At 29.9% G+C, this 27433-nt stretch overlaps 1 protein-coding gene and 1 long non-coding RNA gene across 3 annotated transcripts in view; both read right to left on the bottom strand.

Annotated features, from left to right (window-relative positions):
* Positions 1-27433, bottom strand: part of LOC126265758 (uncharacterized) — a 186042-nt gene that overhangs the window by 105393 nt on the left and 53216 nt on the right. The gene's annotated exons all lie outside the window — the stretch shown is intronic.
* The window catches only part of LOC109596206 (rho GTPase-activating protein 100F), a 72530-nt gene that overhangs the window by 3960 nt on the left and 41137 nt on the right, over positions 1-27433 (bottom strand). The window contains exons 3-16 of the mRNA XM_049968227.1: positions 14097-14210; positions 11132-11215; positions 9926-10183; positions 7185-7429; positions 6339-6704; positions 5244-5615; positions 2922-3053; positions 2237-2343; positions 1343-1485; positions 1149-1284; positions 949-1095; positions 663-890; positions 537-604; positions 25-478 (exon numbers count right to left, since the gene is read on the bottom strand). Of these exons, the coding sequence (XP_049824184.1) occupies positions 25-478; positions 537-604; positions 663-890; positions 949-1095; positions 1149-1284; positions 1343-1485; positions 2237-2343; positions 2922-3053; positions 5244-5615; positions 6339-6704; positions 7185-7429; positions 9926-10183; positions 11132-11215; positions 14097-14210 (2854 nt within the window). The remainder of the gene's footprint in view (positions 1-24; positions 479-536; positions 605-662; positions 891-948; positions 1096-1148; positions 1285-1342; positions 1486-2236; positions 2344-2921; positions 3054-5243; positions 5616-6338; positions 6705-7184; positions 7430-9925; positions 10184-11131; positions 11216-14096; positions 14211-27433) is intronic.

Below are 27433 nucleotides of genomic sequence, written 5' to 3'. Positions count from 1 at the left end.
CATTTAGAAATGTTGGGGACATGCCTATGATATCTAGTCCTCTTCGTTCGACCTCCTCCACACATCTTCTAACTATTATAGGAATACTTTGGTGGGAGCTCGCCACAATTCCTGTTGCAACACCTCCTGGCACACCTCCTGTTTTGTTTTCTCGATTTACCACGCTTTCCAAATCAACACCAAACAGTGGTGTAGTTCTGGACAACGTCAAAGTGGACATTGTCCTCCTTCTGTACAAAGCAGCCGAATCCGTATGTCTTATTCTCATATATAGAGTGCCTCTAGGTTCAATTTTAAGTGCCAGTTGGTGTATGGGTCCAGACTTGAGCAGAGTAGGAAGATAAACTGAGCCCTTGTAACACAATTTGTGTCTATATTGCGGGTCCCAGGAGTAAATTAGAAGGTCCAATTCTCTGTTATTTACCAAATCCAATTCAAATGTTTCATCCCAGTCGAATACTAAATCGCCAGTCCTCACCTAAACGTTTTTTATGAGTGTGTTTATTTATTCACAAGGAGGGCGTTTCGAAACTTACCACTGTGCGTGCCTTGTGTACTCTATCGCATTCTAGGACACAGTAGAGATCACGCAATCCAGTTGAGCCTATAATTATGTAAAATTAGTGTAAACTTTCAAAATGGAAAATCGATTTCAAACTTACCACCTATACTCGGAGCGGTGCCACTGGGAGTTACCGGTGTGGTAGCTGCCGAAGTACCGGTTGAAGCTCTTAAGCCTCTTCCAGCTAACAAATGCACCCACAACATTCCACTAACTGGCTCATCACTGCTCGATGTCAAACCACCAGGACCAGTAGCCAATTGCGACAACCCGGTGATTGAAGTACCACCTGGCATGCCAGGTTTATCTATCTTATACTTCAAAAATTCTGCAAACATGGTCACCAACATGTATTTTTTATTTGAAAACTTTTAAGCAATACCAACCAGCAGGATTGATATCCAGTTGCCTTTGTCCCCTGGGCAGTGTTCCACTGGGCGTGGGTACGGGACTGGGGGCGCCCGTTCTCACCGAATCCAAGTCCAGGAGTTGCCTCATTCGACGCATGGATGGGGACCTGGTGCTGCTCAAGGCTGAAAATTCAATAAAATGTAGGTAAACAACGAACCATATACATTAATGTTACCTGTTGATGATGAAGTGATATGTTGAGTTGATAATGAACGAGCCGGCAACGATGGTTGTTGTGATCGAGTAAAGTTTCTGTCTAACGTGGATGTAGCTCCTGGCCGACCGTACGAGCTGTAGTAGCCTCCCTCAATCTATTTTTTTACAAACAATTAGCGCCCATTCACACATCTACAATTGACTAAATCTTACATTTTTCAAAGCGTCATGTATGTTCTCGGCACTGTAGGTGAATCTGGCCGCCCTTTGTTGGTTAAGTACGTCTCTGGACGCACGAATCTGTTCATAGATCGCTGAAGTTGAGGGTGTCCTACTCAACCACTGTCGGTATTCATCTGAAGTGAACACACTAGTTGACGAGGGTATCCTCCCTTTGTGATACGGGCAAGTAACAGAGTGCTGTGTGTATGTGTGTGTTCGTGTACATGAATCATATCTAATGGCATGTGGGAAATGGGCTTTTAAAGGATTTTTGTCAAAGCTATTGTAATGCAGCCTAAGGAGATGTACAGATGGAAAACGAGGATATCCTGTTTATAGATTCTAATGGATGGAACAGTGAATGTGAATCGATGGATTAATGGATAATGCACGAAAAAACACATTAATTATTTAAAAAAAAACGTTCATAAGTGCTAATTCAACATGTGAAACAGCCTTCGTTAGAGTTGGGGTTAAAAACCGACTAACGGTGCTCGATCAAAAACGTTCCAATTAGAGCAGAGAGGGTGGCGAGAAGTTGTGTCGACAACTCTGGCACCGTCAGGTCGAGATCGGCCCCTCGTTAAATCGCATCGAGAGCGCTTAATGCCCCACTAAACGACGAGCCACTTCCCAATGCATGTTAATGAAAACTACAACCCTCAACATACAAATTATTCCGTAACGCTAAATCCCAAATAACCCATTTTAAGTCAAATTTTGACTCAACTGAAAGAGTGAATCGCCAATAAAATCCCTCATTCGAAACTGTAAGTTTCCTGCGAGTCGTAAGACCGGAACCAGATTCGGTATAATAAACAATTTTCAATCGCATTTACCGTGGATGTGGGGGTGGGGAAAAAGGTCCGGGGTTTCGGCACTTACCTCGGTCCCGGCGTATCGAGGGCATCTCGGGGGCGGAGAGGGCGCCGTCTGCCTCGTCCTGTAAAAGCGACACGCTCCGGTCTCCGAATCTTTTATTCATGCCCAATCTGAAACAGACACCCGTTACTCTTTCTCCATCTGTATTTTATCTTTGATGCACCATATTTTACTTGTGCCAGACGAACGGTAATGTTTGTATTGAATTTTATTAACAATTTGATAATAGGAAGGTTCAGGAAGTTATGTGCCGGTTGATTTGGAATACTTATCTAAAATCTAAAACAGCTATCTCATAAATTACCATATTTATTAAAAATTCCCCCGGCTACAAAAAAAAAAAACATCTCAACCATGAACCCCCGCGTTTCTTGCAATTTATCGATGATATATGGACACGACGCTCGACGTCGTTAACATTAGAAGCGTTTGGGTGCACGGAAGCAGGTGCGCATAAAAATTTAAAACACGCACAGCGATAAATATTGCTCCCGGAACGGTCCGGAATGTGTGCGGGAACGGGAATTACGAGACGTTAATCCCGCTCTGACCCACTCTCGTGCTTTAAAGGAAAATTGAGTGTCTTACTTGTGTCGCCTTCCCGATTTTTACACGTTTTTTCTTTGAAGTTGTTCCCGCATAAATCTTTAATATTGAATACCGGAATTATGAACCTTGTGTTCCTTACCTTGAGGCACCTCTGGTGTCCCTAGGAAGCGAATTGAATTTGGTGGTGATGTCGGTGGAAGCCATTGAATTCTGCCTGCCCATTGTGGGTATTGTGCTGTGAGGAACTGACGTTTGACCGCTTCCCCGGTCCCTGGAAAACAGGAAGAAAAAAATCGATCTTGTTTGTAATTTCTGTGCAATTGAATGTGTGCCTGAATAAATGAATAAATAAAGTTTGGACTTTAATTGGACTTCCTATTCCCGGAACGAATTTTATGTCTTCTGGTTTGATGGATTGCGTTCTTGCGGTTTATAAATAGTGTCTGAAATGGATTCGATTTAATAACTGGCATGTTCTGCCGGTAATTGGTTTTTGATTTGGCTGATTATTTTAGAGACGGAACATGAAAATACAAATACAAAAATTGTTGTTTATGTTCATTATTTCAATGATTGCAATAAAAAGTTGAAGAGTCATTGACATTTTCATAAAATCGATAAAACTTGTATTACTGTTTTATCACACTGAATATAATAAAGTTTAATGTTGGATCTTAATTGTGGAACTTTTATAGCTAAATACATAAATATTATAATAAGACATAGTCGCAAATATTGTATAATTGTCCCAAGAAACATTTCATTTAATTCTTCATTTTTATTACAATAATTATTTCATTATTTATTTAATTATTACAAAAATAAAAAATTAAATAAGAAACAAAGTTATATAACTGAGAAGATTTATTAAAATATAAGATTCGTCTAAAATATTTTCTTTGTGTCTTTCAAAATAAAATCATTTATTATATATACTACTATACTACTATATACTGTGGTAACCATAATTATAAGAACTTTTTAAAATGTTAAATATTTTAGCCATTACTCTTTTATTTCTATTGTTTTTAACTCAGCTGCACATAAAATAAAGATTTTTAATAATTAAAATTATTTATTTATTTTTAATTAGATTCTTTAGATACTTTAGATTCTTTAGATTCTTTAGATTCTTTAGATTCTTTAGATTCTTTAGATTCTTTAGATTCTTTAGATTATTTAGATTCTTTAGATTCTTTAGATTCTTTAGATTCTTTAGATTCTTTAGATTCTTTAGATTCTTTAGATTCTTTAGATTCTTTAGATTCTTTAGATTCTTTAGATTCTTTAGATTCTTTAGATTCTTTAGATTCTTTAGATTCTTTAGATTCTTTAGATTCTTTAGATTCTTTAGATTCTTTAGATTCTTTAGATTCTTTAGATTCTTTAGATTCTTTAGATTCTTTAGATTCTTTAGATTCTTTAGATTCTTTAGATTCTTTAGATTCTTTAGATTCTTTAGATTCTTTAGATTCTTTAGATTCTTTAGATTCTTTAGATTCTTTAGATTCACTGCAATTTTTTAAACAATAAATTTAAATTGACTAGTGGCATTTTTATACTCCTGGACATAAGTTTGGAAACTTTAGGATATAATTGTTTAAAATAGAAAATAATTAATAATTATAAAAAATAATATTAAAATAAACGTTTTGCGTATTAAAATACAAAATAATAATCACAATGTATACTGCAGTTTATTTTGATATTATAAAAATATTGTAAGTAGACAAATGCCCAGTTTTTTACCAACTTTAAAAACCCCTTAAATTTCCTTTATTTTGACCACTATTGTTTAGCTTCTCATTGCAGTGGGTAAATTAAAAAATGGATTGTTATGATGTTTCTAATATTAAACATAAAAACAATTAAATTTTAAGGTTTCCAAACTGTTGTCCGGGAGTGAAGATTAGCATCCAGTTCAAATATTACATCTGATATTTTTAATATATTATAAAGTTATTATAAGTATGGTCACTGCTGTATAGTCTATTAAAGATGATAATTTGATTTATTTAAAAAATTATCAACATTATTAGTATCAATGGCATTATATACAACAAATATATTACAAAATATTATTAATAACAGAATTTAAAAAAAGTAATAAAATTAATATCATTTTTTTGGGAGAATAATAAAATAAAATTAATTAAAATTGGAAAAACAAAATATTAACCGCTACATTTTTTTAATTAATACTTAGTCAGTGGGGGAGATTAAAAAAGATTATCAATTTATTAAAATATATTCCATATTTTTGACCATCATAGTATATGCAAAGTCAAAAAAATTTAGTATATTATCCGTTTAGAGCCGCAAATAATAATATTTCTGGTCAAAACAAAACATATTGAAATATTGTTAAAATCTAGAAAATTCAATTTATCCACTTCAAAAGAAGCTCAGCGTAGTATCATTTAAAAAAAATGTACAAGTGGTATTTACTTAATATTCCTACCTGTAATAGTAGTACCCGCTCCTGGATCCGACAGTCGCCTCTGTATCGCTAGAGTAATCCAGACTACCCCTGTTCCTCCTCATGGTCGCCGTCCCGTATTGGGTGCCCGACGTGCCATACTTAGCCTGCGCGAGCTGCGCCGCCACCGCCGCCTGATCCACGAACCTCTGGTTGTAGCGGCTCAGCGTCGAGCCCGATTTCAAGCTCGAGCGCAGCAAACTGTGGCGACCGGCCTGCGTGATGCTCGTGTAGTCCGAGTACTCGGTGTGGGGCAGGTGCTGATCGGAGCCGCTGCGCGGCATGATGCGCCGTGCCCCCGTTCCGGCATGCTGCACGTAGTAATGCGACGACGGGCTCTGTTGCGACGACAGTCTGTGGCAAAACGTAAAACATAAACAATAATTAATTATCGAAGAAGTTAAATCAGTTTGCGATTTATTCGGGAACTTTAAATCAAGTACAAAACTGTGACAGCCCCGAGGGCGGTGATTTTTGTGTTCAGTGCAAGCCGCAGAGGCGATTTATGACTGTGTGGATTAATTATTTTAAAACCGGGCGCGTCGTAATTGCAAAAGTTTTCCCCCGACGTCTGACTCGTATCATAGTAACCTCATTTTCGTCACTGTGCCGGTTTCATGCAACGATACGGACGAGTTGCAACCGGACGGGGGTTGATAAAACTGTGGGTCGGCGGAATGCAGGGGGGATTAATTAAACCGTCACAATACTTGCACTGTGCACTACCGATGTGCGAGGAGAATTCCGAATTTTCGATTGGGAATTGCATCGCGGCTTTTGTGCGGTCCGGTACGGGGCATATCTGCCGCTAATTAACATTGTTTCGCCATGCTTTATTAAACGGTTCGGTCTAGTATTACAATATATTCAAAAGCCGCCGTTACAATAGGTAATAATAAACCCGGCGGTGTTTTTACTGCGGCTCAGCCAATTCGAATACGTATTGCGAACTGGGTTGCCTATTGTTAACCGATGAAAGGTGTCGGCATCTATTTTTAACACGTATAATTACATCACTGAACACACGCTATAAAAAAGTTTCCCGATAAGACCTTGATTGTGATTATTGATATTTACCTGGTGGGAACCGGCTGGCCGCCGGCGGACATCCTCCTGGTGAGCCCGAAGGAGTGCACCTTCTCGGCCAGACTCTCCAAGGTGTTGGGGTAACTCCTCTCGTAGGGCTGGAAGTGCTGCATGCTGGACTTGGGCTGTTCGGTGATGACGGGCGGTGGCGGTTGGTAGGTCCAGCCGGCGTCGGGCGGACGGCTATTGTAGTAGAGATCGAGGCCGTTCGAGGCACCGCCCTCGGGCGGCTGTTGCTGCTGCTGCAGCTGGCCGCCGCCGTGGCGGGAGTCGAGGGACGACAGGCCCAGGCCGAGACGGGAACGCGACTCGGACATCTCGCGGCCGTCGCCCGTGTGTCTTTGTCGCATCGATTCACTTCAAATTGAATTAATATCCGCAATAATTACAAACACTATGATTAAATCAATCAGACTCAGAAGCGGGGAGAAACATGTATGGCGAAATTGGCGTTGCAAATTGAATTGTGTTTATTCAAATAGGGAAAAAAGTCGACTGATTGTGAATGACATCAATGTTCGATTAGTTAATACAATTTCGAACAGTTCACATGAAACATCTACATCATTAAACTATTAAGCGCACGTGTCAACAGTCAAATCTACATCATCAGCCGGGTTCAGCTGAATGTACACTCGACGAAGATTGCACCATAATTGTGTGTGTTAAACGGGATTCGCCAGTTTAATTACAATTGCACTAAGCAATTATTTATGGCTAATTGGATCCATTATTTTCGCCTGTGGCTAAGCACTCAACAGGCTCAATTTTGTTTTCGCTTCTCCCCGTTTCACTGATTTGATTTGTTTTGTTGGAAAAATAGATGGATTTTCTTACCGGTGTTCAGCGAGTTCGGCGTCATCAGTCTCATCTTCCCTGAGGTCGCGCTTGATGACGACCACGGGCGGGGGTTTGTGTTCGGAACGGGGCTGGACGTTGGGGGAGCCCTGGCCGCCCTTGGTGCCCTTCCTCTGTCTAGTGGCGAGGACGAGGCGGCGCGGTATCGACATTATGATCACCACGTCGTCCAGGCTCATACGCGTCACGTCCACCAGGTTCACAGCCAAAATCTCATCGCCAACCTTCATAATAAAACGAAACGTGCTCCGTAATTTATTTGGTGTTTTACAATTCACGAGCAGATGAACGGTGCGTTTGTTTAGGGGTGGTAGTGGAAGATAAATAGTGGGTTGTCGTACTAAATTAGAAGTGATCAGTCGTTCCCTTTTGTATCAGGTCTGAACGAGGAATCCCCGCAAGTGCTAAATCGGCTATCGAGTTACAAAAGACTAAATCGCTCTTTTGAGATGTTTAACAAACTTTAGGGATTAGTTCTCAGTGAAACTAATGCTTTATGACGGGGCTCATCCTTGTTATTGTTGTGAACAGTTTAACTTCTCGCCGTCGCAATTTATGTTCAAGTTTAAGCACTTCAGAGAAAATTTATCGGGTGCAGAAGTAGTAGAATTTGTTTTTGTTGTGTAAGTGAAAATCAATTGTAGCTGCGGCTTATTGATTGTGTTCATTAACTCGCAGTTATTTCTAATGGTCCTTTGTACAATTAATAACGTCGTTTTATTTTATTGATTATAGATTAGCACTCATCAAGGTTCTTCCCGAATTTAAAATACCATTAATACTCCATTAATCATTAGCTATTGTGTGGTTCCCGCGATTGTGACATTTGTGTGCATAAGCACATTCTGATGATTTATTAACTGAATAAACTCTTTCTGTCAATAAAAGTATACTAATATTAATATTAATATTAATATTGTGTGTTGCTCCTTTTGTAAGGAGGAAGAAAAAATAACTAATAATAAATGTGCTAAAAATAATAGTCGTTTTTTTGGCCCAAAAATCGATGTTTTGGTCATTAAAACAATAGGTCAAAATTTTGGTTAAAATTGGACTTTTACATTTTTTGTAGAAAACAGGATTTTTCTTATAGAAATGACATCTTTTCGCACAGTTTTTTTTTTAAATAATATTAGACTGACCAGTTGTATAGTAGAGACAACAATGACAGCAAAAATAATATAAACATTATAGTTATTGGCTCCCAATTTAAGAAGTATAGCACATATTTTTAATACAATTTAATAAGTTTTCAAGTTTTACATTTTTAATCAGTAGTTTATTCAATCACAAACACTTTAACCTCCAACAGACAGACCAAAATTGAATTATAAATGAAAAGAAGTTCGATAGAAGGATGAAGAAGTTTTTAAGTTTGTTTCTAAACCTGATATTTATGTGACCTTTGTAAACCATGTAAAAATTTTAGTTATATGGACAATGATTATTTCCTGAAAAACAAATTTCCGATGTTACCCAAAAGTTCAATTGAATTAAATATTTCAAAATGAATGATTAATGAATGTTAGGACGAAGTTCACTTAAGAGAATCGTTAATAAGTTCTTAAACAACACAAACATATCAGAAAAAAATAACATAGGCACTGGGATCCAATTCATGTAGTACAACTCACTATTGTAAGTTTGAGAAAATGACAAAAAGTTCTTTCTTGGACGGTGTTTGAAATAGTAATATCTAAACTAAAGCAATTTTTTTTCTTCAAACACTTTCTCAGAACATAACTTTTGGAAAACTAACATATGTGGACATAGTTTTTTTCATTACCATTTTATAATATTTATATATCCACAAGTTATAAAATTTAGAAGTAAAAAAAATTTTTGGTAAATTCTTCAAACTTTAGCCTCTGATATCTTCTAAACGGTATGAGTTATAAAAAAATTGTAAAATACTTTTTTGTAGAGCGTTCAAATACGATCCAGTAATGACGAGATAGAGATTCGCCATATAGAAGAAAAAATGGAAAACTGAAAAGGACCTTCTAATAAAAATTAAGAGCTCATTCTTTGGAGTTTTTTTGGAGATACCCAGGAATCAATTTTTCAGTATCAGAAATTAAAAAAAAAATTGATATGTATATGTTTTTCAATGAAGGCTCCACATGTTTATATTTTGTAAATCTGTCATCAGAATAATCCAGGATGTACGTCTCCTTAAACTTTATAAGAATGTTAAATAATAAATAATAATCTCTCCTGATTTCCAAATAACAAAGACCCTAATTTCTTGTTCACACATACCATGTATTTCTAAAATAGATAGCCAAAATTTGGGACTAAATATAATACATCCAATAATGGAGAAAATCTAAATAATTTTTTTCAAAAGATTTTCCTGAAATAAATACAATTACTCAAATTAAAAAAAAAATGTTTTCTCATATTACTATAACTTTTGATTCAAGTGTGTTTAAATTTGGTACCTATTATCATATACCTACAAACTTTTCCATAATGATACACAATCGCAGATTCTCGAACATTATCTTCTTTTTCCATAGTTTTTGCACGTTTTAGAAAAAAAAGGTACTCTATGTCAAAGACGTTTCTGAGATATTTCAGTTTTAGATTTACTTTATTATTGGGCGTCCTACACCTGCTTCGAAATTTTGGCTACCTATTTTAGAAATTTCATATATTTACACTGATAATTAAAATGATAATAAAATTAATAGCAAAGTATTTTATGCAGATTTTACCTTAAGACATCCGCTATTGTATACGGCCGATTCGAGTGCGATCCTGGAGATGAAGACGCCATCATTGCGGTCGATGCCGTTGCCCTCGCGTATGTAGAGTCCCAGCGTCTGTCCCGGCCTCTTCACAATCTCCACGAATTGGACCGTGTGCTTGGTGTCCTGCATCGACATGAACCGCTTGGCGGCATCGCCGGCCGTCCGTCCCAAATGCCTCGGGTCCAGGATCCGCACTATCATCTCACCCCTACGCTCCACGTGCTGAAACAATAGCCTGGCTGTACATCGTTCTTCATCCACCCCGAAAACTGTCGTGATTAAAATTCGCGTCTCAGCATCTCGGATTGTGCACTTTGTTCGGCACACAATCGGCCGTTTTGTCATCGGAAAAACGGCGTTTCATCAGCCGTGAGTGGTGAATCGGGGACGCACGACGTCTGGCACACGAGGAGTGCCATTAGACGTGGCGAATCAGATTTTCTGGTGTTGCACATTCGTCGCCGTTGAGGAATTAATGGGGCTTGTCGAGTGAACGCTGAGCGTTGTTAAAACGAGTAAGGAGAGCTTTTGCATAATGTCGTACGTACAAAAAAAGACAACTTCATACGATTTTCGGCGAGACTGAAAACCGAGGAAAGGACACGACTCCAAAACGGACAAAATTAAAATTGATATAACGTAACGAATTAGATTATACATACGTCCAACTTTGCGGCGCAATCCGAGAATAAAGCATTTAAAATAAACCGTAACCCGAATGGAATCTGAAGCAGTGCGCGTCGCAAACTTCAGAAATTAATTTCGTCCCTCGTTCCGTTTTGTCCGCCGCTCCAGAAATATTATCGGGCAAGTGTCTCTTTAAAGTAATTTATACAATAACTCGGCTGAAAGATAAAAGGCCGTCGTTTTTGCCAGCGCCCCGGAGAAATTGCTCCGGCTCCTCCGTTCCTTATTTATGCCGTCACTGTGGCCGGAGATAATCCGGCATTTTTTCAAGTCGCCCCGGATTGCATTAAATAAATAGTTATCCGTGTCTTTCGTGCACATCCGCAGCGAAAAAATTTACGACCGATCGATGGATTCACTTATCGTCGGATTGCCGGAAAGTCGAAGTTTAATCACGAAGCGGGAATTAGAGGCATTACGCCGCCGAGAGTCGGGCGCCATATTTCAAGGACATTTAATTAAATCAGGACTTCCGAGACTCACCTCCAACGCGGCCGCCGTCGAAGCGTCGTGGTCATTTTCTACTGTCTCTATCTGCTTGAATATTTCACTGCTGATTCCCGACACCTGCAACGTAAAAACATAAAAGAAAATTAGAAATTTATCCGGACACCCTTCCACTAAGAATTTCAAATTACCTCATGCAAATAGAAGGTCTAAAAATTTAATTAAATGTTGTCTAGATACAACAACGCCGGTGCAAAATTCAATCGGCTACAGAATGCACACAATTCGAATTTAATTTCGAGACGAGTTAACAATCTGCGAGACAACGTCCGAACTAAGAACCCAATCCGTTCGACCTATTTGCGGCACGTGCCCTCCAATTAATTGCGAACGGCCATTAAACGTATAGACGGTCGTTACGTCCACGGCATTCGCCAATTGACGATTTCCATTAGCACCTACAGCTACACTTCGTGCAATTCTTACGAAATTGCGCCGGCGGATCGATTCAGATAAATTCTCACGTGTTAGAACCGACGGCAATCGCACAAATTGTCTCTTTTAAGACAAGATACTGCTTTTTGAATGACATAGATCCAAAGATGGCGCTACATTAAGATCTCAAGTAATATGCAACCATGTATGCATGAAGCATATGTCACAACTTATTGAAGGAGAGTTAATTACAATAATAATAATAATAATAATAATAATAATAATAATTAGTTTTCCAAGAAGGTTTCACATATAAGTAAATTCAAGAAACATTTGTAAAGAGCAATATAAATAATCCAAACAATAAACATTTACAGTTGGGTTCTTTGTTTAGGATTTTCGTTAACATTTTTAATATACATATAATATTAACAAACAGAACGAGACAAATGAATTTGAAATTATATTTGTTATATATTATCAATAATTTCATTTTAACTTTCAATGTAAGTTTTTATAATTTAGAAACTATAAAACAATTCTTTCTATCGAGTTCCGTTTATTTGATTAATAAATTAAAGTAATATAATTGATTAATGAATTGGTTTTAAATAAATTAGTTTGTAAGTTCAAATATTTTCGCTAATTGCATACATGTTTTTGTGATCAGTTTAGCAACAATGTTGTTAAAAGTTAGATTAGGTTAAGTTAGTTATGTTGAAAACTCTAGTTTTAAAGATTAAATCACCACCTATTTCATACCTTTCAAATGTTAAGTCTATATAAAGTCTATTTTATTACGTCCACCGAAATTCTTATTGAAATTCCAATTTTAGTTATTTAAAATACCAAACAATTATTTATCATCATTTGAATTTAGCTTTAAATCATTGAGATGTCACATATAATTTAAAACTTGAGAATGATATCTAAAGTAAATATAAAAATATCTTGTACAATTTGTTGACAAAACACTATTTTTTGAAAGTGAGCACTCCAAAGATGGTACTATGTTATGCACACATTTAATATGCAGCTATGGATGCATTAAAAATATTTCATAGTTTTGTTTAATAAATCATTTATTAATTAATTTTCATTGTTTATTTTACTAAAAATATGACAAACGCGTTTTATATCATCAAGGTAAACAGTTAAATGATATAAATTATCAATATAAATCATATATCAGATGTCCACATTGTTGCATAACAAAATAATTGAAAATGCTTCCAAAGGTAGCGCTGCGTTACGTACTCACGTTATATGCAACAAGGTATACATGAAACGGATAAAATCCATTGTTTAGAGTCAAAGATTTAGTAAGTAGAGATAACCGTATACCAAAAATGAAAGGTGGTTTTTTATTTCTCGATTTTTTTTAGTTTCTCGATTTTATAGAATATAGTATATACATTTTTGTAAAGTATATATGTAATGATTCTAATTATATTTGACTACTTATTTATTTATATAATATTTCAAATTAAGTTTAATAAAAAATAAAAACGTGTCGTTATCTATAGTTACTCTGTTGACAAAAGGCTAATATTTGAAAATGTAAAATCCAAAGATGGCGCTACATTACATTAATATGCAACCAATTGTGCATGAAACCAATAAATATAGTAAGTACTAAAAGTAAAATTGATTGATTAATCCAATTTCCGTTATTTATTTTTATTAAAAATTTAACTGAGGTGTTTCAGTAGCATTTAGCTGGGTTTAAATCATCAAGATGTAATATTGCAGACAATTAAAAACTCATGTTGAATGATATGAAAAATCGATATAAACCAGACCCGACTGTTGTACAATTTGTTGTAATTTATTGGTTTTTAATGTCAGCGACAAGCAATATTTTTCAATAAAACTAGGAGAAATACGATTTCAATGACTGGAGCCCGAGTAATTTGTTAGATATGTCCGATTGCACGCCGTATTTACTGGCAATTGGGAGGAGTTAAATCAACCTTAATAGAGTTTGAAGTAGAAGAATTGCGAAGCAGATCAATTAATAATTTCGCCTGTGATCTTTCGTTGGTAAATATTTGATTGGGAAAATTAATATTTAATTAACGTCGGGTGCGAATTTCTATCCGGAGAACAAATTTGAATAATGCGAATTTATGAAAATAATATACTGCTGTGGTTATTAGAATGTAATTAATAATTTATACTAAATGCTTTACAATTTATGAATATTAAACACGGGCTTATGCGGATGCAATTGAAATTGTTAATAAACCACGTAAATTTTAATGCAAATCCAACTATAAATAGAACGGACAACGCAATACACTATTAACTGAATTACAATGCACAACTGAACAAGACACACACACACAAGTTATAACGCTTAGATCGTGGAGAATATTCGTTTATAAACTTGCATTAAGTCAATTTGAGGTAAATTTCAAACTTTATGAGAAAACGTATTTGTTTAAACTACAAGGTAATATTCGCAGCTACGAAGTTAAATAGTTTAATGCCGTCGTAAGTAACATGTTTAATTAACCACCGAGTTTGTACCGCTGCACATGTTACAAAGACGACGTTTCGTTACCTTTCTGAAGTCTCCCTGTATGACCATTGGCGGGGGATGTTGCGTCCTATTGTTGGGGGCTGGCGGCGCCCGCAACGGGGACGCCGTGAGATCCAGAGCCTCGCGTCCATTGTCCTGTAACAACAAACAACACGTCAAATTTCCAGCTCGCATGTTACGCTCGCATTGTAGTCAGTTGGGAAAAATTAATGGCTCAATTAAATTATAACAGTTAATTGTTCGCACAGATACAATCTTGATACGACCACAATTACGGGAGATGGAGGTCTTATCAAGTCAAATGGCTGAACGTTGAGGAATATTCATAAATGATAATAGATTAATAACACAATCTTGCATCGTCAATAGCCTTAATTAAAACGATCCTTTGTGCATGAATTTTGAATGTTGCAGGAGTGCGAATCGGACGAGATCAAAGATGGTAATTTAATGCTCGGGATTTAATTAAAATTTAACATGCAAGCGTCGGCTAAATAGCACAAAAAGAATTAAGTATTTTTTAGTTAAAATCAAGAAATAATTAAGTGTAAATTTTTGTTGAGAGATTTTAATGATTACATTGCAAAGTTAGAGTCTAGAAACTTTTTCCACCACACTTGGGCATTATCACGATTTATAACCAGTCTAAGATGGCGCCACGTTGGGCTGTCAAGGAATATGCAACCAATTATGCATGAAACATATTTATAATACAATGTTTGGTTCCAATCATTCTTTGGATTTTGATACATATTTTTATAGAAAATGGAACTGAAGTCTTTTAGTTGGATTTAAATAATAAAAAAGTAATATTTCTAGGAATTAAAAAAATTAAATTAAAAAATGTTTGTCAGATTATTGTTTTGTGTCAAAACTGATTAATCCATTAATTTTTCGTTAGGCAATGAATGAATTTTGAATGTTGCAGGAGTGGGAATCGGACGAGATCAAAGATGGTAATTTAATGCTCGGGATTTAATTAAAATTTAACAAGCAAGCGTCGACTAAATATCACAAAAAGAATTAAGTATTTTTTAGTTAAAATCAAGAAATAATTAAGTGCAAATTTTTGTTGAGAGATTTTAATGATTACTTTGCTAAATTAGAGTCTAGAAACTTTTTCTACCACACTCGGGCATTATCACGATTTATAACCAGTCTAAGATGGCGCCACGTTGGACTGTCAAGGAATATGCAACCAATTATGCATGAAACATTTATAATACAATGTTTGATTCCAAACATTCTTTGGATTTTGATACATATTTTTATAGAAAATGAAACTGAGGTCTTTTAGTTGCATTTAAATAATAAAGAAGTAATATTTCGAGGAATTAAAAACGAGTGTTTGTGTCGGACTATTGTTTTGTGTCAAAACTGATTAATTCATTAATTTTTCGTTATGTAATGAATTAAACAATATATTTTTAGCATTTAACTTATGTTGAATTTTGTCAAAAAATGATATAAATCATATAGAGCACTATAGAGCCATTTTTGTAGCTTATTAACTTAAAAAAAATAGGTTAGGTACTCAAGTAATATGCAATCCGGAAAGCATGAAAATTATAAAATCCATTGTTTACTTTAAACAATTATTCATTCATTCAATTATCATTATTTATTTTAATAAAAATGCGATTAACGTGTTTCAGGAGTATTTATATTTAAGGTTTAATATTGCAGGTGTATTAAATGATATAAACAATCGATATAAATCAAACCGAGATGTTACACGACAAAATAATACTTTTTAAAAGTAAAATATTCAAAGATGGCGCTACGTCACATACTCATATAATATGCAACCAGATAAAATCTATTGTTTGGTGTCAGAGATTTGATAAGTACAGATATCGATGTACCATGCAATCATACACATATGTCTGTTCCAATTTAGAGATCTACATTTTCATCTCCGTCTCTTTTATATCAAATTGAAATTTCTATTGACTGACTTCTCCCTGAAAGCCCGAGTTGAGCAGAATGTACTTAAATTTAATAAACTTAAACATCGGAATCTATAAGTGTGGTAATCACAAAATTTATTAAAAATTATTTGGTATGTCAAAAATTGTTCAAAATTTGTCAATTCAATGCGAAGTCAAATAATTAAATTTAAACAAAAATAGTAAGATTAGGAATAAATTTAATAAATTATTGTTATTTTTTGGAAAATAATTAAGAATAAAGATACTATTTTGACTTCATAGAATTAATATATAAACCATTTACAAATTATTGAAAATTATTTATACAATAGTAAAAACCTATTTCCCAAAATAAGGAATACTTCAAATTCATTTCTTTAGAAATATTTTTTCAAAATAAAATACATACTAGAATCTACTCTGCATAAACACTGTAGAAGTGAGATTTGGATGAGATCAGAGATGGCATTTTAAGTCCCGGATTTACTTAAAATTTAACATGATATCGTTGACTTGAGTCGCAAAAGGAATTAACGGTAAAACAAAATAATAAGAAGTGTACATTTTTGTTGAGAGATTTTAATGATTATTTCGGTAGGTTACAATCCGGAAACTTTTTCCACAACACTCTCACATCATCACGATTTACAACCGACCCCGAAACGAAATTAACTTTTCCAGTTACTGTATTTCGTTTCGCCGGATCTTATTAATCCTTACGCCGCACCGACAATGTTTTTCGAACGGTGAAAATGGAGAATCATCGGAAAAACGTATTATGGATGTTCGTCGGGCGTGCGGAGGGGCCGTAGCGGGGGCGCCGGCAACACAACTAATAGCACCGGGGTTCGTGTGAGTTTTTCTTGATGGCTTATTTTCTCCGATCTGACAAATGGATCCGGACGACCGGATGTGTACCGTTCGATGGCTGTGAGAAACAAACGGTGTTTTAGGTGCCCCCCTACATCTTCTCGTGCACTGTGCCGTTGCTCTGAATGCAAATTCCGGTTTTTTCTACTTTGGGAAATAAAATATTATCCGGCCGAGGTTTCGCCGGGGCATTAAGGTTCCACGTACACGGCAGCCACATCCGTTCCCACCCCCCTCGATAAAATATGAAAAGGCTAAAGTGGCTCGTTCATAATTCACCGGTGTAAATTGCGCCGTGTTCTTGTGAAACGTAAAACACGTATTAGTGGCGGAGTAATATAGCAATTATGTTTTTGTATAAGATTAATTAGAGCCGGTGATTTTGTGGCCGAAACAAATAGCCGGTAAATAAATTTTAAATTAACGGCGTACGAATTTATAGGGTTGGCGTGTCGACTTTATTTTTTTTTTCTTTCATACAAATTGCCTCGCAATCAAACGTCGAGTGTCTTATATTCATTCCGTACGTACGGACTGGCGAATTTTTAACCGGAGAATTACGGCGCAAAGGACACAAAGATCCTTTGAAACCAGTAGGATTAAATTAGCTGGCCAAAAACGAAAGCTTATTATTAAATTAAGCGTTTAATGAGGTCAGCCAGTGCAAATAATTTTTTTCTTGTGAGTTGCAGATACGATGTATGTGGAGAAGTAATTTGAATTAGTATAATAACTAGTCCGGCGGTTTAAAATATTCCATGTGAAGATATAATGCCTCCCTTTGATGTGTATAATGACTTTATATTTTAGGGTTCTATGTAATTTTTTGTTTCACTAGAGAATCGGGTTTGAAAGGAACGGAAATCTGCGCATCCACCATTATTTTAACTAAAAAAAAGGTAAAATAAATTATATAATTTCTATTATATTTATTTGTAGTATTAATTTAACTATTCTATCTCATTTTTTGTTTCAGTAGGGAACCGGACTTGAAAAGAACAGAAATCTGAAGTTGCATCCACCATTATTTTAAGTACACTGAATGAAATGAGATGAAATAAAAAAATAATTTAAATATAATAAAATAAAGAAGAATAAGTTATATGATTTCTGTTATAATTATTTGTTCCATTAAACTTAACCACTACATAATATTTGAGTTTTAGAGTTAACATTTGTTTGACGTTGCACCATTTGAAAAACAGCACATGAAAATCTGAATGTAGGTATTCAACATTATTCCAATAGTTATAAAATTAAATTAAAGCAAAAGGATTTGCTTCAAATATTATTTTTATTTTAAATAGAATTTGATGTTATAACAGTTATTCAAATTTTTCTGTTGTTATTATGAACGTATTGTAAACAAAGTTGAATATTTACCCAACTGTTTTATTGTAATTAATATTTTTTATAGAAAATTAAAAATAAATATATTTTAAACAATATTTGAATATTTATTCAACTGTTTTATTGTAATTTAAATTCACAAATATTTTTTGTATAAAATTTAAAATATTCTGTATAAATACTCTCGTAATTCTTCATGCTTGTTTAATATATTATGTAAATTAAAAATAAATTATTGTTTATTATTATTTTATATTATATTAATTTACTAGGCTATTTTACATTAATTTGTTTAGCTTGAAATTTCATAATTTTAATTTATGTAAATATTATATTAAAACTAATATTTTTCAAAATAATATTTTGTGTATATTAAATATATACAGTTACAGTTAGGCTCATTTGAATGAAAATATATTATTTTTCATTACTTAATTAAATTAATTAAACTTAATTAAAATAACTTTTGAATTTTGATATAAATATTGAGTAATTAATATTTAATGTTAATTTATATTTATCAATTTTTTTACATGTTAATAAAAAAAATTTAAAAACCTTATAATTTAATTTAAAAATAAACCTACAGTGGTAAACATTTTTATCGCAACTTTAATTTTAAAAGAGATTTTTAATGATTAAATATGTGTTATTTAATTTAATCAATAATTTAAATATTATAAATAAATAATATTAAAATACTGTTTTATTGTTTAGTAGAAAATATTTCATTACTTTATTGTTTTATATATTTAAATTAATAATTTTAAGCTTTAAACTTACTATATTGCTAATTTACATTTTTTTTTAATGAAAATTATTCATTTAAATTCGTAGAAATTTAAAAATTAATAAGTTACTATATTTATGTCCACTACTGTTACTATTTTAGAAAAATCATAAAATTAATTTAAATTAAAAAGAATTGTTTTTTTAATAAAATGATGTCTTTTAGTTATTTCTTATGTTTTTAGTAATTTTTTGGGAATCCAAGAATTAGAATTATTTGTTTTTACTTTTTTAATGATTTTTTAGGAAATTAGTATTAGTAAAAAAATAAAAATCCATAAAGTTATTAAAGTGAAACTATGTAATTTAATCAGTATGAATTTAATTGTATGGATTTTATCCTATAGATTTTAATTGTATGGAAATTGATCATATGGATTTTGATCGTATGAAAAATGATCGTATGGATTTTGATTGTATGGAAAATGATCGTATGGATTTTGATCGTATGGAAAATGATCGTATGGAAAATGATTGTATGGATTTTGATCGTATAGAAAATGATCATATGGATTTTGATCGTACGGATTTTTATCGTACGGATTTTATCGTATGGAATTTGATCGTATGGGATTAGGTCACTTAGTAGTTTTGTACGTTTTTAGTAAATTATAAATTTTTTGTTATATTTAATAATAATTTCAACAATTTTCACATAAAATTTTTTTAATTAAAAATTTTTTGGTTATAGAAGTGTAATAAACAGCTTGTATAAAATAATATTAAAATATTATTTTATTGTTAAGACTCGCAAATATTTCAAATTTTTATTTTTTTACTATTATTACAATTAAAATTTTAATAGTAACCAGAATTTTATATAATTCGAACTAAATTTTATTATTTAATGTTATTTAAATAAATACAATGCAATTAAAATTATTATATTTGAGAAATTAAATTAATTATTTTAGTTAATTTATGTCCTAGATTGAATTTAATGGATTTTGTAATTATATTTCAAAATGTCTAATTTTTAACAGTGGAAATATAAATTTAACCAATTTGAACTTGTAAAAAATATAAAAATTTAAAATTACATGAATACAAAAATGTAAATCAGTACAATATATGAAATGGTGCGTTTGATATTTGATATTTTCACAAATACTCTGAAATTTTTAGTATAACAGCTGAACATATTTTACGTATTTTTAAATTCGTTTAAATTTTACATTTTTATTATGCATATTCAAATATATTCATGTGTTTACATAAATCCGCAAATCGAAGTCGATTTAGAACGAAAAAAGTCATTTATAAAAAACTAATCAGATTAAACATACCGCACTAATGAACCCGCCCGTCATGATTTCGGTGTCGCAAGGCGAACTGCCTTGTAGTCGCGGCTTGCGGTAATTGAAACAATTTGTCACGTTTAAACCGTTTCGCGACGTAATTTTAAAATAATAGACCGCAACAATAATTATAATTAATGGATTGTTGTGTTAAACGAGTCTCCTTTTTTACGCGTCTTGAGTGCCGTTGTTTATCGATTAAGCGGCGAGTGTGTTAATCGTGGAGTAAAACAAGATAACCAATCTGATAACAGTTTTTTTTTTTAACACACCATTAACTAAATTACGCGATCGATCGGTTCGGCTACAAGCGACACTTGTTTTATCGGGCCGCCGATACGATCGTATTTATGCAATCAATCATTTTACGCTCCGGCATCTCCTGCAATATTTGTGAATTCGCAATTTTCTGCGATGATAGTTCCTCAAATTACCCGACAGAATATACGATGTGAAACAGTCAAATGGAGTTAACTCATTGGTTTAGTACACAGGTCATCAGCCATTTTGGTGCCGACAGATCTTTCAACCGTTATTTTATTTTTTCAGATATATTAATTTAAATTACATTTTTTTTTTCAATTAAATTATTCAATTTTATAATATAAAATAATAAAATTAAATTAAGAATTTTAATTTTTTAATCTTAATTTTTAAAATTTTATAATTTTTGATTATCAATTTTATTATCATTTATTTTAATTTAATGAATTTATTTTTTGATTTAACAACTTTTGAATAAAACACTTAAAATAAATATAATTAAATAAATTTTCATATTTTTTGTTTAATTTTTTCAAGCTTTATAATTATATATATTTTTTAATTTTAATTGCTTAAGTTATATAATATATATATATATATATATATATATATATATATATATATATATATATATATATATATATAATTATTTTTCAATTTTATAAATTTATTTTTTTTTTTAATCTCATTTTTAGAACTTTAATATTATTTTCATATATTTGAATAAATTAATTTTATTTTTCAAATTTTAATTACATATATATTTTTTAATTTATTTTTTAAATGTTATAAATTTACATAAATTAATTTTGATTTTTCAAATTTGTATTATTGTATTATTATTTTGTAATACCATAAGTTTAAACTAATAATTTTATTTTTTAAGCTTAATTTTTAAATTTTAATTACTAATTTTTTTAATATTACAAAATTAAAATAATAATTCTAATTTTTTAAGCTTAATTATTAAAACTTAAATTTTATAAAATGATATAATTAATTTAGTTTTTTTATTAATTAAAAATTATTATTTTTTAGACAAATTTTTCAAACTTTAATTACTTAGTTTTAATTTTTTATTATTTTCTTGTAATATCATAAATTTCAATTAATAATTTTATTTTTTTTTGAGTTTTTTAAAATTTTGTAAATATTATTTTTTAATTTTAATATATATTTTTTATTTTATTTTTTAAATTTTATAAATTTGCATAATTTAATTTTAAATTTTCAAATTTAATAATTTATAATTATTGTTTAATTCTATAAATTTAGTTTTTTTTAATCTCATTTTTAAAACTTTTTTAATACTAATTTTTTAATATTAATTTTATATATTTGAATAAAATAATTTTATTTTTTAAATTTTAATTATTTAATTTTAATTTTTTATTATTATTTTGTAATATCATAAATTTCAATTATAATTTTATTTTTTTAGTTTATGTAATATTTTGTAAATTTTATTTTTTAATTTTAATATATATTTTTTTATTTTATCTTTTAAATCTTATAAATTGACGAAAATTAATTATGATTTTTCAAATTTCTATTATTTTATAAATATTTTGTAATACCATAAGTTTAAACTAATAATTTTAAGTTTTTTTTAATTAATTAATTATTATTATAATTTCTTAGTCAAATTTTAAAAAACTTAAAACTTTTTTTTTAATTCTGTGGTATTTTATTATTCTGATTTTTTTAAATTACTGAATTTTAATTTTATTTATATATTTCATTTTTTCTTTCATAAATTTAAATTTTATAAAATTAATTTTTTGAACTTAATTTTAAAAATCTTGTCAATTTAATTTAATCTTATTATTTTCTAACTTTTGAATAAAAGGTACTAAAAATATTCAATTATTAATTTTTTTCTATTATTATAAATTCTTTATAATCAAATTCTGAATATTAAAAAATAATTATTTGTATTTTTATATACAATAGTAGACAAAAAAAATAAATTATTAAAATACTACTTATTTGTGAATTATTTTTAATTATGTATTTTTTCCAGTACCTAAAATTCTTTTAAAAAAATTAAAATTAATTAAAAAAAAATACTGCAATTTTAAATTTTGTACTAAAATTATTAATTTAATTATTAACACCATTTAGACTCATTCGACAAACAAAATTCAGCATTCAGTGCATCCATCAAAAATTGAATAAAAGTGACACAAACAATGGAAATCTCGCATAGAAAAAAAAAACGATCCAATTTACATTTTAGCAACGGATCCCACTCGAATTAAATCTAGCACCGAATCCGAACCCCAAACCGCCAACATCGAACGATACTTCGATTTATTTCATCGAATATCGGTTAGGAAACAACAAACGAAAAATAAAAATAAAAACGTTTCCCCGCCACCACCACCACCACCGTAAATAAAAACAATAAACATCGGAGCCGGGACGGTTCGATTTGAAAGTTCGAGGGCCGCAGAAATAACCCCGGATGAATTTCGAAACTAGTCGATAAGCGGATTGATAGATGAGCACGCCGTCCGTTTACACAATGCCAGCGGATTTAGTTTGTAATCCGGCGAGCAGATTTTGATGTAACCCCGACCGACATCCATCACAAAAACGTCCCTTCTCCTCCACCAATATACGCAATTTCCATCCGCGTCCTCCCTCTTTTGTGCCGAACATCGGGGACTTTTAGTCAACGGTAACTTTATATTTTTCTCGTCCGTTTATTCGGACCTATTACATTGTCTGTTTGAGTGGACTTTAATGGAGTGGCACAACTGTCCAATCACACGGAATAAATGCCTTGTTTTAATTCTTGGAGATGTTTATAAAAAATCCTGAAACACCTCAATTTTTAATTATGAAATGACATCCTGCAACGAATTAATTTCATTCCTAGGTTCAACCTCGTTCGAGAGATAACCCCCAAAGAATTCAAAAATATTGCTGTTTTAAAATTCAGTGCCAAAATTCATTAAATTTTTACATTTGTGTGTTTCAAAAATATTTTTATTTTGTAATTATGAAATTAATTAATTATTAAAATAAATGTATTAAATAAAAAAAAATAGTGAATTAGTAATATTTACAAAATTTTAAAAATTAAGCTTAATAAAATTAAAATTAACAATTTAAATTCATAAAATTGATATTTTAATTATATATTTTTTAATATGTGTACTGAAACGTTTTAATAATTTATAATTATTTTTTAATTCTATTAATTTAGTTTTTTAATCTCATTTTTAAAACTTTAATTTTTTTTAAATATTAATTTTATATATTTGAATAAACTAATTTTATTTTTCAAATTTTAATTACTTAATTTTAATTTTTTATTATTATTTTGTAACATAAATTTCAATAAATAATTTTATTTTTTAAGTTTTTTTAATATTTTGTAAATTTTATTTTTTAATTTTAATATATATTTTTTAATTTATTTTTTAAATTTTATAAATTTACATAAATTAATTTTGATTTTTCAAATTTGTATTATTTTATTATTATTTTGTAATACCATAAATTTAAACTAATAATTTAATTTTTTAAGCTCAATTTTTAATTAATTTTGTGGTATTTAAGTTATTATTTTGATTTTTTTAAATTAATGAATTTTAATTTTGCTGTTTTAAAATTCAGTGTAAAAATAAAAAACTTAAAAAATTAATAAAGTTTTTTTGTACCATCAAAATATTCATTAAATTTTTACATTTGTATTTCATTTATTTTGTAATTATAATTTTTGATCAACAGAAAGGCATAAATACACCAAAATATTTAAGATTTTTATAAATTTGGGAAAAAAATAAATACATTAAATATAAAAAAAAAATAGTGAATTAGTAATATTTACAAAATTTTAAAAATTGAACTTGAATTGAAAATTAAAATTAATAATTTAAATTCATAAAATTGATATTTTAATTATATATTTTTTAATATTTGTACTCAAACGTTTTTTGAACAAAAAAATAAATTAAAGAAATCGTAATAAAATTAGTAATTATAATTTGCAAAATATTAAATATTAAGCTTAAAAAATTAAAATTTATAAAATTTTAAAAAAATCATTTTTTTAATATTTGTACTCAAACGTTTTAATAATTTATAATTATTTTTTAATTCTATAAATTTAGTTTTTTTTTAAATCTCATATTTAAAACTTATTTTTTAATATTAATTTTATATATTTAAATAAATTAATTTTACTTTTCAAATTTTAATTACTTAATTTTAATTTATTATTATTATTTTGTAATATAAATTTCAATTAATAATTTTATTTTTTAAGTTTTTTTAATATTTTGTAAATGTTCTTTTTTAATTTTACAAGATTAAATTAATAATAGTCATTGTTTAAACTTTATAAAATCATATATATTTTTTAATTTATTTTTTAAATTTTATAAATTTACTTAAATTAATTTTGATTTGTATTATTTTATTATTATTTTGTAATACCATAAATTTAAAGTAATAATTTTATTTTTTAAGCTTAATTTTTAAATTTTAATTTTTAATTAATTCTGTGGTATTTAAGTTATTATTCTGATTTTTTTAAATTACTGAATTTTAATTTCGTTGTTTTAAAATTCTGTGCAAAAATAAAAAACTTACAAAATTAATAAAATTTGTTTGCACTATTTCATTGTATTCATTAAATTTTCACATTTGTGTTTCAAAAAATATTTTTATTTTGTAATTATGATTTCTGATCAACGGAAATTTGAAAAAAAAATAAATGCATTAAATAAAAAAAAATAGTGAATTAGTAATATAAGCTTAATTAATTAAAATTAATAATTTAAATTCATAAAATTGATATTTTAATTATATATTTTTTAATATTTCTACTCAAACATTTATTGAACAAAAAATAAATTTGTTAAATTAAATAAATCGTAATAGTAATTAGTAATTATAATTTACAAAATACTAAAAATTAAGGTTAAAAAATTAAAATTAATAATTTAAATTTATAAAATTTAAAAAAAAATAATCAATTAAAATTAAAATAATATAAATTAAATTTAAAATATTTTTAAAGTGTTATTGATTAAAAATTATAAATTAGTTAATTTTAATTAAAAAAAAATAAAAAAAAGAAATAGTAATTAAAATTTATAATTTTAGTTATAAAATTAAGCTTAAAATATCAAAATTATTAATTAACGTAAAATTAAAAAAATATATATATTTATTATTTAAATATTAAAATAATTAATTCAAATTCGTAAAATTAAATAAATCGTAAATTAATTAATTAATGTAAAATAAATATGTAAATTTAAAAAATTAAAATTAAGCAATAATTTAGCAAATTTGAATTAAGAAAAAAATTTAAAATTAAATAATAGAATTAAAAAAAGGAATCTTTACAAATTAAAATTACCCAATTAATTAAAAAATAATCATATTACTTATTTAAGCTCATAATTAACATTTTTTAAGCTTAAAATTTTATTTTTAAAATAAATTAATAAAGTAGTAGAAATTTAATGAATTTAATTTTTGATCCAACAGTTTTTAAATAAAAGTTACTATATTAAAAATGTGTATGTATGATTATAAAAATGTAGAAATTATTCTACTTAGATGAAATAATACAAAGAAGACTTAAGAATAAAATTTATTTGAATTGCCGAATTTCCAATATCATTCTGTTGTCTAGAACTAAAGGCAGTTACATCTATAATATTTACATAAATCGAAGAAAAATACGTGAATTCCCCGAACAACGTAAGAACAATTCATTGCGAAATCGCAAACTTGTCCAACTTTTCAAGTAACATGGCGCAGCGAAAATTTAATAAACCAGCTCAGCCATGACTCGTATAAGGGAAAAATGAAAAACCGATCGCAACTTATTGGATTTATTTGGCACAACAACCGTACAAACATATTTTGCATGTGCCAATTTATATACCTACCTACCTACATTTCGAACCACAAACGAAACAAACAAACAAAAAAAAAAATTTAGCAGGCGATTTTTAATTTCCGCGCTTTAATTAAAATTGCATTCGAAGGGCGAAATTTTTAATTCGCCTAACGAAATTAGAATTTCGATCGGGACGATCCGACGCGCGATTCGGCGCAATTTAAGATATAAATTTTAATAAGCGCTTTATCCGTCGGGAAATTGAGTTTTGCGTGTCAGAAATTATGCAGGGCATATACATTTTTTTTTTTCAACGTGTTCATTAATACAAAACAAAATAATTTACATATGCGCCGCACTGATAAGGCCGCATTCATGAGTTCGGTCGGCGTAATTGAATTTCTGCCAACGGTTAATTCATGTTTCATTCCCGATGTTCGAACAATACAACGGTGCACGAATATTTACGGGATGGTCATATAATGGGGTATCTTAGACATTATTAATCGAATAGGTTAAGGGGAAACAATTATTAGTGAAGAAAACATTGAAAAAATAACGTGAAAGACATTTTGGAGCCTCTAAAATGGCACCACTAATTTATAGGAACAATCAATTTTTGTTTATAATTTAGTGATTAAAAGTGACTTTTAGAATTGTTTATATAGGAGAATAGCCATTATATTCTGTTCAGATTAAGCTAAGTTAGGTTAGGTTGTCTTAAGTTAGATTAGGTTAGGATACTTTAAGTTAAATTAGGATAGCTTAACTTTTTGAGACACAGTTTTAAACATTATTAATGGAATAGGTTAAGGGGAAACAATTATTAGTAAAGATAATATTGAAAAAATAACATGAAAAACATTTTTAAGCCTCTAAAATGGCTGTCAGGGGTCTTAACACCACTAATTTATGGGAACAATCAATTTTTGTTTAAAATTTAGTTATTAAAAGTGACTTTTAGAATTGTCTATCTAGGAGAAAAGC

This window comes from Aethina tumida, chromosome 5, assembly GCF_024364675.1.
Source record: "Aethina tumida isolate Nest 87 chromosome 5, icAetTumi1.1, whole genome shotgun sequence".
NCBI classification, from domain to species: domain Eukaryota; kingdom Metazoa; phylum Arthropoda; class Insecta; order Coleoptera; family Nitidulidae; genus Aethina; species Aethina tumida.
Note: the sequence above shows the minus strand (reverse complement) of the source record. Positions and strands in the feature narration are given on the sequence as shown.